The sequence below is a fragment of the Dryobates pubescens genome, chromosome 19, assembly GCF_014839835.1.
Source record: "Dryobates pubescens isolate bDryPub1 chromosome 19, bDryPub1.pri, whole genome shotgun sequence".
Classification (NCBI taxonomy): Eukaryota; Metazoa; Chordata; class Aves; order Piciformes; family Picidae; genus Dryobates; species Dryobates pubescens.
This window is the reverse complement of record NC_071630.1, coordinates 2,894,844-2,906,730: the sequence shown is the minus strand read 5'-3', so window position 1 is coordinate 2,906,730 and position 11,887 is coordinate 2,894,844. Positions and strand designations below refer to the sequence as shown.

Genomic DNA, 11,887 nt, shown 5'->3' with positions numbered 1-11,887 from the left:
AAGCCAAAGAAGACTCCAAGGGAGCAGCCAAGGGTTTTGCACAGCAAGAGGAACTTAGCCCTTCAGAAAAGGAGGTCAAGAAAGAGAACTGCAGGCCCAGAGCTCTGCTTCTGGAGCCCAGCTGCCCCCACCCCCGGTGGGGGTTGGGGAGAGCAGGGCCTGGGAATGCAGACACAGAGCTCTGCCCCACCCCCACCCCTGGCACAGCCTTCTGCCCAGGGGCTCCTGTGTCTGCCAGGCTGCCCTGGGGGCACAGCTGCTGCTGGCCAAGGGCTGGCCCCAGGCTGCCCAGCAGCAGGGCGAGGCAGAGGTGTCCTGCCCGAGGGGCTGCAGGAGCAAAGGGGCCTGGGGGGGTGGGTGGGGGGCAGCCTTAGGCAGGGCAGGGGCTCAGCTCTGCCTGGCTGCTGCCCCTGCCCAGCTCCCCTGGCAGGGAGCTCAGCTCCTCCCGAGACAGCCTCAGCTCTGCAGCAAGAGGGTTTGAAGAGCCTGGGGAAGTGCAACCCAACAAACAAATAGCAGCTGGGGGGGGCTGGGGCGGCCCCAGGAGACCCCCCCCCCCGTCCCAACTCCTCCCAGGGGGCAGGGGAGGTGCAGGGAGCCTGCAGCTCCGGCCTGGCACAGCCTCCCCCTGCTGCAGCCGGCAGGGAGCTGCTGCAGCCTGCCCTCCCTCCCCCCACCTTGCAGGACAGACACCGCACCTCCTGCCACCCCCTGCCCCCTCCCACCCCCTCCCTCCCTCCAGCCCCTGCCCCCCCCAGCTGGCTCCCCGAGAGTCCAAGCCCTCTGAGGGCTCTGCAGCAGCCTCTTGGTGTGAGAAGGGAGAAAAATCTCTTCTGCTTCCTTCAGCAGGTTCCAAGTCCCAGGCCGGGGCCGGGCAGCCCTCACCTCCAGCACCCTCAGCCCAGGGCACCCTGGCACGGAGCATGCCCCCAGCTGGGGCCCTGCTGGCTGGGGGGGCAGCTGCCTGCGCCCTGGCCCCTCCTCAGGGAGGACACAGGGAACCCTCCCTGGGGCTCCTGCTCCCCCCACAAGGCCCCCAGCCCCTCCAGCTGGCAGCTCAGGGGGTGGATGTGGGCTCCCTGCTTGCAGGCTGGGCGCTGCCGGAGGACTTTGGCTTCAGCAAGAGGAACCTGTTGAGGAGGTCGGTGTCCGAGCTGGCCTGGGGCCCTGCACAGCCTTCCCCTGCGGAGGGAGCAGAGGCTGGAGCTGGGGGCAGCTGGGGGGAGGTGCCCCAGGGGCTGCAGGGGAGGGGGCAATAGGTGCAGAGTCCTGCAGCTGGGCAGGAAGAGCAAACTGCAGCAGCAGAGGCTGGGAGGGGATCTGCTGCAGAGCAGCCCCCAGGAGAAGGAGCTGGGAGTGCTGGGGGGCAGCAAGGGCTGCAGGGCACAGCAATGAGCCCTGGGGGCCAGGAAGGCCAAGGGGGTCCTGGGGGGCACTCAGCAGAGTGTGGCCAGCAGGGCCAGGGAGCTTCTCCTCCCCCTCTGCTCTGCTCTGCCCTGGGGAGGCCACAGCTGGAATCCTGCCTCCAGCTCTGGGCTCCCCAGCTCCAGAGGGACAGGGAGCTGCTGCAGAGAGGCCAAGGCAGGGCTGCAAGGCTGCTGAAGGGACTGCAGCACTGCCTGGGCAGGAGAGGCTGAGAGCCCTGGGGGGGTGCAGGCTGCAGAGGAGAAGGCTGAGAGGGAGCTGAGCAATGGCCATCAAGAGCTGAGGGCTGGGGGGCAGGAAGGGAGGGCCAGGGCCAGGCTCTGCTCACTGTGCCCTGGGGCAGCACAAGAGGCAAGGGCTGGAAACTGCAGCCCAGGAGCTTCCAGCTCAGCAGGAGGAAGAACTTCTTGGCTGGGAGGCTGCCAGAGGCCTGGAGCAGGCTGCCCAGAGAGGTTGTGGAGTCTCCTGCTCTGGAGCCTGTGCAGCCCTGCCTGGATGTGTTCCTGTGCCCCCTGGGCTGGGTGCTGTGCTCCTGCCCTGGCAGGGGGCTGGCACTGGAGGATCTCCAGGGGTTCCCTTCCAGCCCCTGGCACCCTGGCTGGGGCAGCAGGGCACTCACCAGCATAAGAGGAGGCCTCAGCCATGTTCTGGGAGCCGGTGATGTGGTGCCAGTAGGCGCTGCGGGGCAGCATGGTGGTCGGGGTGCAGGGGTAGGAGAAGTGCTCGGTGCCCTTGTTCAGCAGCTGTTGGGGGGTGAGAGGGGGTTGAGGGGGGCACACAGGGCACCCTGAATCCCCCCCAGCCCCTCCCAGCCCACGTCCCCAGGCTGGGCTGGAGCTCACCCTGACGTTCTTCTCCATCTCCAGCAGGACCCTCTTGTGCTGCTCGGCGATGGCCAAGGTGGCACTGTGCACCCGCTGGTAGATCTGCTCCCCCTCCGGGGTCTGGAAGGTGTAGAGGCCTTCCCCTGCGTCACACATCCTGGGGGGAGCACATGGGGGGAGGCATCAGCCTCCCCAGCAAGGGAGAGGGCAAAAACAAACCTCTCCCTGCCCCCCCAGGGTGGGTCAGAAGGGCTGGGGGCAGCAGGTCAGAGAGGTTCTCCTCCCCCTCTGCTCTGCCCTGCTGAGGCCACAGCTGGAATCCTGTGTCCAGTTCTGGGCCCTCAGGTCAGGAAGGAGCTCAGGGAACTGCTTAGAGAGTCCAGCAGAGAGCCACAGAGCTGCTGCAGGCAGGGGAAGATCTTCCTCAGGAGGAGAGACTGAGGGAGCTGAGGGCTCTGGGGCTGGGAGCAGCCTGAGGGAGCTGAGGGCTCTGGGGCTGGGAGCAGCCTGAGGGAGCTGAGGGCTCTGCGGCTGGGAGCAGCCTGAGGGAGCTGAGGGCTCTGGGGCTGGGAGCAGCCTGAGGGAGCTGAGGGCTCTGCGGCTGGGAGCAGCCTGAGGGAGCTGAGGGCTCTGGGGCTGGGAGCAGCCTGAGGGAGCTGAGGGCTCTGGGGCTGGGAGCAGCCTGAGGCAGCTGAGGGCTCTGGGGCTGGGAGCAGCCTGAGGCAGCTGAGGGCTCTGGGGCTGGGAGCAGCCTGAGGGAGCTGAGGGCTCTGGGGCTGGGAGCAGCCTGAGGCAGCTGAGGGCTCTGGGGCTGGGAGCAGCCTGAGGGAGCTGAGGGCTCTGGGGCTGGGAGCAGCCTGAGGGAGCTGAGGGCTCTGGGGCTGGGAGCAGCCTGAGGGAGCTGAGGGCTCTGGGGCTGGGAGCAGCCTGAGGGAGCTGAGGGCTCTGGGGCTGGGAGCAGCCTGAGGGAGCTGAGGGCTCTGGGGCTGGGAGCAGCCTGAGGGAGCTGAGGGCTCTGGGGCTGGGAGCAGCCTGAGGGTGAGCTCCTTGCTGGTGCTGAAGCTGTGCAGGGTGATGCCCAGAGCCAGGCTCTGCTGGGGGCTGCCCAATGCCAGCACCAGGGGCAGTGGTGGAAGCTGAGGCAGAGGAAGCTCCATGGCAACAGGAGGAAAATGTTTCCCCTGTGAGGTGCCAGGGGCCTGGAGCAGGCTGCCCAGGGGGCTGTGGAGTCTCCCTCCCTGGAGACATTCAACCCCCCCCTGGATGTGTTCCTGGGGGAGCTGCTCTGGGTGCTGCTGCTCTGGCAGGGGGCTGGGACTGGAGGAGCTCTGGAGGTCCCTTCCAGCCCCTCACATCCTGTGGCTCTGTGGGAGCCCTGCCCAGCTTCCCTTTCTTTATGTGCTGCCCCCATGACCCTTCCACAGCACCAGCAGCAGTCCCAACCCTCCCCAGCTCTGAGCTGTCCTGTGCAGGCTGTGGCCAGCTCCTAGACTCATGGAAGCACAGCAGGGGTTGGGTTGGAAGGGACCTCAAAGATCATCCAGTTCCAACCCCCCAGCCGTGGGCAGGGAGCCCTCCCCCCAGCCCAGCTGGCTTGACTCCTGGCCACAGATCCAGCCCACCCTGCTGCTGAGGAAGCTGCAGCTAGGCAGGGCAGAGCTCACTGCTCACCCCCACAGGGCTGAGAGCCTCCCAGCCCAGCCCAGTGCCACAGCCCAGAGCCCCCCCAGGCTGCTGGCAGCTGGCATGCAGCACTCCCAGCACTCAGCTGAGCTAAGCAAGGCCAGGAGGAGCCTGCAGCTGGGCTTTGCCCAGGCACAGGCTGCCAGCAGCCCCCAGCAGCAGCCTCCCCCTGCTGCTGACCACCAGATGTGGCCTCAAGAGCATTTGAAAGCACTGCCTGGGAAGTCCCTTTGCAGCCTTTGTGCTTTGGCTCCAGCAAGCCTGCCCAGGGCAAGAGCTGCTCTGGGCAGCCTGATGCAGGGGAGGATGTCCCTGCTGGGTGCAGAGGGCTTGGACTGGCTGAGCCTTGGAGCTCCCTTCCAACCCAGACCATTCAGTGGTCCTGATTCTGTGCTTGGCATAGGCCTGGCCTGGCATCCTCACACCTCAGCTGTGGCCTCAACAGCATTTTAATCCACTCCCTGTGAAGCCCTTCTGCACCCATCCAAACCTGGCCTTGTACAGCTGCATGGAGAGGACATCTCCACACCCAGGCCAGCCCTGGGATGATGGCAGCAGGACACAGCCAGCAGAATGGATCCCAGAGCTGGCAGGGCTGGAAGGGACCCCAAGGCTCAGCCAGCTCCAGCCCCCTGCCATGGGGCAGGGACACCTCACCCCACAGCAGGTTGCTCACAGCCACCTCCAGCCTGGCTGCAAACACCTCCAGGGCTGAGCAGGAGGCTTCCACCACCTCCCTGGGCAGCCTGGGCCAGGCTCTCACCACCCTCCTGCCCAACAACTTCTTCCTCACAGCCAATCTCCAGCTCCCCACTTCTCCTTTTGCTCCATCCCCCCCAGTCCTGGCCCTCCCTCACCCCCTCCAAAGTCCCTCCCCAGCTTTCCTGCAGCCCCCTGCAGCTCCTGGAAGGCCACCAGAAGGTCTCCCTGGAGCCTTCTCCTCTGCAGCCTGCACAACCCCAACTCTCTCAGGCTGTGCTCAGAGCAGAGCAGCTCCAGCCCTCTGCTCAGCCTCCTGGCCCTGCTCTGGACACCTTCCAGCCCCTCCAGAGCCTTCCTGGCACAGAGGCTGCAGAGCTGGGCACAGAGCTGCAGCTGTGGGCTCAGCAGAGTGGAGCAGAGAGGCAGAATCCCCTCCCTGGCCCTGCTGGCCACACTTCTGCTGCTGCAGCCCAGGCTCTGCTTGGCTCTCTGGGCTGCAAGTGCTCCTTGCTGGCTGCTGCTGAGCCTCTCCTGCCCCAGCACCCCCAAGGCCGATCTGCATCTCCCCATTTCTGGTTGTGCTCCATTAGGAAGGTACTCGGGGGGGGGTCCCCGTGCCGGGGGAGGGGTGTGTGGCCGTGCCGGGGGAGGGGGGTGTGGCCGTGCCGGGGGAGGGGGGGTGTGGCCGTGCCGGGGGAGGGGTGTGGCCGTGCCGGGGGAGGGGGGTGTGGCAGCTCACCGCCCAGCCTCGAAGGTGAAGCGGGTGGCGTCGCGGCCGTAGCGGCGCAGGGAGCAGAGGGGCCAGGAGAGCAGCTTGAGGCGGGGGTTGTGCCTGTCCCAGAGGTAGATGTTCTCGTGGGTGATCTGCAGCTTGCACTCGCCATAAACATCCAGGTTGGGGCAGGGCAGGAGGAAGACGTTGAAGCGGTCTGGGAAAAGGGGAAGGGGGGAGAAGGGAAGGGGGGAGAAGGGAAGGGGGGAGAAGGGAAGGGGGGAGAAGGGAAGGGGGGAGAGGGGAAGGGGGGAGAGGGGAAGGGGGGAGAGGGGAAGGGGGGAGAGGGGAAGGGGGGAGAGGGGAAGGGGGGAGAAGGGGAAGGGGGGAGAGGGGAAGGGGGGAGAGGGGAAGGGGGGAGAGGGGAAGGGGGGAGAGGGGAAGGGAGGAGAGGGGAAGGGGGGAGAGGGGAAGGGGGGAGAGGGGAAGGGGGGAGAGGGGAAGGGGGGAGAGGGGAGGGGGGAGGAAACAAAGTAACAAAATTAATCCCCCCCAAAACAACAAAGGAAACCAACACAAAACGCAACAAAAACCAAACCAAACCCAAAACAAAAGCAGCCCTGGCAGGCACCCAGCAGTCCCAGAGGGCACCCAGCAGTTCTGGCAGGTGCCCAGCCCCAGCAGGCACCCAGCATTCCTGGCGGGCACCCAGCAGCCCCAGCGAGCACCCAGGAGGCACCCAGCAGCCCCGGCAGGCACCCGGCATTCCCAATGGGCACCCAGCATTCCTGGCGGGCACCCAGCAGCCCCAGTGAGCACCCGGCAGCCCCGGCGGGGCACCCGGCAGCCCCGGCAGGCACCCGGCCCCAGTGGGCATCCAGCATTCCCAATGGGCACCCAGCATTCCTGGCAGGCACCCGGCAGCCCCAGTGAGCACCCGGCAGCCCCGGCGGGGCACCCGGCAGCCCCGGCAGGCACCCGGCCCCAGTGGGCATCCAGCATTCCCAATGGGCACCCAGCATTCCTGGCAGGCACCCAGCAGCCCCAGTGAGCACCCGGCAGCCCCGGCAGCCCCGGCAGGCACCCGGCCCCAGTGGGCACCCAGCATTCCCAATGGGCACCCAGCATTCCTGGCGGGCACCCGGCAGCCCCGGCGGGCACCCGGCATTCCTGGCGGGCACCCAGCAGCCCCGGCAGGCACCCGGCATTCCTGGCGGGCACCCGGCAGCCCCGGCAGGCACCCGGCAGCCCCGGCGGGCACCCGGCAGCCCCGGCAGGCACCCGGCAGCCCCGGCAGGCACCCGGCAGCCCCGGCAGGCACCCGGCAGGCACCCGGCAGGCACCCGGCAGCCCCGGCGGGCACCCGGCAGCCCCGGCGGGCACGCCGCTGCCAGGCTCTCACCCGTCTGCTCGCTCTGCACGCCGGGCGCCAGCAGGTCTGGCTCCCCCAGGCTGATGTCGCTGGGGCGGGCGCCCAGGCACTCCACCGACAGGGTCTTGTACCACTCCTCTGCCTCCAGCTCTGCAAGGCACCACCGCAGCCCTAGGGCGACCCTGCCCGGCACCAGCCTCCCCCCCGAGCCCGCCCCCCCCCCCGAGCCTGCCCCCCAGCCCCTACCCGAGTCGCAGGTGAAGGTCCTGGCGGAGTCGTCGGTGAAGACGATGGCCACGGCCTGGCGCTTGGTCTCCTTGGGCAGCCTGCTGATGCACTTCACGTTGCTGACCTCCGTGACCTGCAGGGGGGGCGAGGGGGGGCGGGGGGCTGCAATCAGACCCAGCCCCACTGCACCCACAGCCCAGCGACACCCAGAGCCCAACCACCACTGTACCCACAACCCAACCACCACTGCACCCAGAGCCCAGCGACACCCAGAGCCCAGCGACACCCAGAGCCCAACCACCACTGCACCCAGAGCCCAACCACCACTGCACCCACAGCCCAGAGCCACCCAGAGCCCAACCACCACTGCACCCACAGCCCAGAGGCACCCAGAGCCCAACCACCACTGCACCCAGAGCCCAGAGGCACCCAGAGCCCAACCACCACTGCACCCACAGCCCAGAGACACCCAGAGCCCAATCACCACTGTACCCACAGCCCAACCACCACTGCACCCACAGCCCAGAACCACCCAGAGCCCAACCACCACTGCACCCAGAGCCCAACCACCACTGCACCCAGAGCCCAGTGACACCCAGAGCCCAACCACCACTGCACCCACAGCCCAGAGCCACCCAGAGCTCAACCACCACTGCACCCACAGCCCAGAGACACCCAGAGCCCAGTGACACCCAGAGCCCAACCACCACTGTACCCAGCCCCTGCTGCATTCAAACCCCAGCTGCTGCACCCAGAGCCTGGCAGCACCCAGAGCCCCAACCACTGCTGCACCCAGAGCCTGGTGGAACTCATCCCCAGAGTGGTGCACCCTGATCCAGCTGCCATGGCACTCGGATCCCAGCTGCTTCACCCAGAGCCTGGCAGCACCCAGAGCCCAGCTGCTGCTTCTTCACCCAACCCCTGCCTGCTGCACCCAAACCTGGCCCCTCCAGATGCCAGCTGCTGCACCCAGTCCCAGCTGGATGCCAGGGGAGCGCAGGGGGGCAGCAGCCACCCGGCTCCATCACGGGGTGCCAGGCAGAGGGCAGCACCCCTGCAAGCCCTCCCTCACCTTGGGGCACCCCCGCAGGCAGGCAGACTTCTCATCCGGGTACTTCTCGAGGCGCTGGGGCCCTTTGCTGGAGGACTTGCGGAAGACCAACCAGCAGCGCCGGTAGATCTGCGGGGCACGGGGGATGGGGCACGGCCGGAGGGGGCACGGGGGATGGGGGCACGGCCGGAGGGGGCACGGGGGATGGGGGCACGGCGGGATGGGGGACACGGCGGGATGGGGGACACGGCGGGATGGGGGACACGGCGGGATGGGACAGAGAGGGATGGGGGGCACGGCAGGATGGGACAGGGAGGGATGGGGGACACGGCGGGATGGGGGACACGGCGGGATGGGGGACACGGCGGGATGGGGGACACGGCGGGATGGGGCCGTGCTCCACGGCCCCCGCTGTCCCCTCTCTGTCCCCAGCACCCCTGTCCCATCCTGCTGACCCAGCCCCGCTGGCCTGGCGACAGGAGAGGCCGCTGGGGGTGGGCATAAATTCCAGCGCTGCCATCACCCCCCCCACCTCCCTCCCCCCCGCCCTCACCCCACCAATGCTAATTAGCAAGACAGGGACCAGGCTACCAAGGGAACCGATCCCCCCAGCCCCCCAGCCCCAGGCTCGGTGTCTCCACAGCCCCAGGTTCTGGGGGTGGCAGGGCTGCGTGTGCCCCCCCCGCCCCCTCCAGCCCCTTCCCTCTTTGTTCTCCCTAATTAGCGTGAAATTACCCAGCATGCTCCGTGCTGCCGGCTGCCAGAGATGGGGGCAGGCGACCACCAAACCTTCTGACACCCCCCCACCACCACCACCACCTGTGGGTGCTGCATTCCAGCACCCACCCCCCCTTCACCTGCAGCCGGGAGCTGCCCACCCCCCACCCCCGCCCCGCAGCGTGAGGCATTCCCAGTATCAAAACTGGGCGCGGAGGGAAACTGAGGCACAGGGAGGGGGGGCTCAGGAAATGTGTGTGTCCCCCCCCCCAAATCCCAGCCATGACCATTCTGCAAGGGCGGGGGTGGTAGGGGTCCACCCTCGCAGTGGAGGATCCAGCCCCCCCGGAGCTGCTGGATGATTTGGGTCCCAACAAGTGGTCTGCCGCCCCCCCTTCCCCCCCCCCCAGCCCCCAAAATGCTGCTTATTCAACCCACCCCCCTGCTCGCTGCCAGGGGGGGAGGCGGGGGGGGGGGGGGGGGAGGGACACGACGACACTCAGCCACGTTGCCTCTCACAGCAACCAGTGCCCCAAACCCATGAGTGCCCCCCCCGCCCCCCACCATGATTCCCTGACACCCCCTCCCCTCGCCGCGCCTGACTCACCCCCAGCTTCTTGCTCTTCATCCTCACGTAGCCTTGCTTGATGATGTCGTTAAAATTGGTCGCCATGGTGATGGCCGATGCGGGGGGGGGGGTGTGAGGTGGGGGGCTAATATTTGGGGAGGGGAGGGGGGGGCTGCCTTCACCTTCGCCTCCCCCCCCTCTCCATCGTCCTGCTCCGCTCCCTCCTCGCCTCACCGCCGGCCCAGCCTGCTGCTAGCAGCGTCGCCCATCCCGGCTGGAGAAGAGAAATGACAGATCGACGGGTGACATCTTCCTCCTCCTTCCTCTCCTCCTCCTCCTCCTCCTCCTCTTCCTCCTCCCTTCGCTGCCTCAACCACCCGAGCGGAACAGTCCGGCGTTAACCCCTGCCAGCGCGGCGGTGCCAGGCCGGCCCCAGCCGTGTGCCCCAGCCGTGTGCCCCGGGGCACCCCGCAGGCCGGACCTCCCCCCTGGGGCTCCATCGCCTCCCTCACTGCTCCTCCTTCCTCCCAGGCTGCTCGCGGGGGGCAGCAGCCTGGCCCCGGCCGCTGGGCATCAGTAGGGCTCAGTGTTAACAACCTCCTGCCAGGCCAGCTCCCCCGGGGGGCGGTGTTCAGCCCCAGCCCCAGATGCCGAAGAGACCCCAGCTCCCAACCTCACCCCCCTCCCAGCACACCCCAGCCTCCCTCCAGCCCCACTGCTAGCTCAGCCTCGCTCAGCCTGGTCCCCACCTGGTCCTGCTGCCGCGGGGTCCCCACCCAGCCCCAGGCGGTGGAGCCAAATGGGGGCCAGGTCCTTTCCCAAGCACCCAGGGGGGCGTCCGGAGCCATCCGCTCCGGAGCGGGGCCATCCCCCTGTGCCTACACCCTAGTGCCTCCCTCCGGCCACCGCCGCCACCACCACGGCCTGCCCAGACGCCCCCAGGCTGGCTTGTGTCCCCCCCCCCCCCGAGCCAAGCTGCCTGGGACCCCTCGCCTGGTGCCACGGCGCGTTGGGACCGGGCAGTGGCGGTGACGGGAGATGGGGCAGCACCCTGGGGTCCCCTGGCTGTGCCGAGAGGGGCTGGGGCCAGCGCTTGCCTCTGAGGGGACCACCCTCCTCTCCACCCCCCACCTCATCATACCAGCACCCCAAAACACTTCAGAGATGCTGGTGTGTCCCCCCCCCCAGCCTCGGCATGTGTTCCTCCTGCCCCCTCCTACCCAGTGTGTGCCCCCCGAGCTGTCGCCTCGGTGGTCCCCAAACCCCAGCCCCCACCGTCACTCTCACCGGTATCCTGTGCCCCCCACGCCGTCGCCCCCCCGCCGCCCCCACTTGTCAGCCGAGCCCCGTCCTGTGTCACCCCCTCAGCCTTACCGGCTCCCCCCGCACGGCTGCAGGCGGCAGCTCCGGCGTCCGGCTCCGCGCCGCTGCGAGCCCCGGAGCCTCGCGGCCCCTCCCGCTCCGGCCCCGCCCTGACCACGCCCCTCCAGGCCCCGCCCCCGGCCCCGGCCCCGCTTCCCCAACACCCGCCCGGCCACCTCCGTCCCTCCGGGCTCAGCCCAGCCCGGCCCGAGCCCAAACCGGCCGCCCTGGAAAGGCTTTTCCTGCGTGAACCTCATTCGGCTTCAGAGTGAACGCCCGGCGGCCACTGCCGCCTCTCGCTGGGCTGCTGGCCCTGGGCTGGCCCTAAGCTCAGGCAGATGCCTCCTCATCCCCAGCCACCCTCCTCTGCCCCTCCAAACTCTTGCTTTTTTTGCCCCCCCCCTTCCCCCCCCCCCCCCCCCCCCCGCCCCAAACCCGCTCGCGGGCACCTCCCCCCCCCCCCCCCCCCCCCCCAGCCTGATTTGTTGGGCCATAAAAAAGATGAATAATGGCTGGGAGTAAATAAAAGAGCATTAACCAAGGAGGCAGGAGCAGCAGAGAGCTGCCCCTGCTTTTAGCCAATCCATTAAAAGGCAGCAGGAGAGACTCAGCTCAGCCAAACATCCATTTTTAATAAGGTTGTGCCTGAGCCTCTCCAGAGCCCCTTGAAGCTTTGCTCTGGGGGAGGTGGGGGGGCTGGGCTGCAAGGATCTGGGCTGGGGTGGTCAGCACCCATGGGTGAGCACCCCTGTGCCCCATGGGTGAGTGCCTAGACAGGCTGCAGAGGTGCCTGAGCAGAACCTCATGAGGTTCAATAAAGCCAAGGGCAAGGTCCTGCACCTGGCTTGGAGCAATCCTCATTATCAACCCAGGCTGGGGGTGAGGAGACTGAGGGCAGCCCTGCAGGGAAGGCCTTGGGGGTGCTGGGGCTGGGGGAGCAGCTGGGCAGGAGCCAGCACTGGGCACTGGCAGCACAGGAGGCCAAGGGCAGCCTGGGCTGCAGCCAGAGCAGGGTGGCCAGAGCTGGAGAGAGAGGATCCTGCCCCTCTGCTCTGCTCTGGGGAGACCTCCCCTGCAGGGCTGGGGCCAGCTGTGGGAGCCCAGCACAAGAGAGACCTGGAGCTGAGGGAGAGGCTCCAGAGGAGGCCACAGAGATGCTCAGAGGGCTGCAGAACCTCTGCCCTGGGGCCAGGCTGGGAGGGTTGGGGCTGTGCAGCCTGCAGCGGAGAAGGCTGCAGGCAGA

At 68.2% G+C, this 11,887-nt stretch overlaps 1 protein-coding gene across 2 annotated transcripts; it reads right to left on the bottom strand.

The window, feature by feature from the left end:
- Positions 1-771: 771 nt before the first annotated feature.
- DOK4 (docking protein 4) lies at positions 772-9,409 on the bottom strand. 2 transcript variants are annotated; one of them, XM_054170181.1, is made up of 8 exons: positions 9,322-9,409; positions 8,019-8,126; positions 6,965-7,079; positions 6,749-6,868; positions 5,374-5,563; positions 2,268-2,406; positions 2,045-2,168; positions 772-1,182 (listed from the first exon to the last, which is right to left on the bottom strand). In XM_054170181.1, the coding sequence occupies exons 1-8, from the start codon at positions 9,385-9,387 to the stop codon at positions 1,058-1,060; spliced, it is 987 nt and encodes a 328-aa protein (XP_054026156.1). In that variant the 5' UTR covers positions 9,388-9,409; the 3' UTR covers positions 772-1,057. The 2 variants fall into 2 exon arrangements, with proteins under 2 accessions (XP_054026156.1, XP_054026157.1); XM_054170182.1 differs by lacking the exon at positions 6,749-6,868.
- Between the last annotated feature and the right edge of the window lie 2,478 nt (positions 9,410-11,887).

What these genes read in the sequence shown, in the direction of transcription:
- DOK4 (XM_054170181.1), bottom strand. Translation starts at nt 9,387, where the DNA reads ATGGCGACCAATTTTAACGACATCATCAAGCAAGGCTACGTGAGGATG. An exon ending in GCCTGCGGGGGTGCCCCAAG is followed by an intron (nt 7,080 to 8,018) that starts GTGAGGGAGGGC and finishes CCCCCCCTGCAG; the next exon opens with GTCACGGAGGTCAGCAACGT. An exon ending in TGAGGCCTCCTCTTATGCTG is followed by an intron (nt 1,183 to 2,044) that starts GTGAGTGCCCTG and finishes CTCCCTCCGCAG; the next exon opens with GGGAAGGCTGTGCAGGGCCC.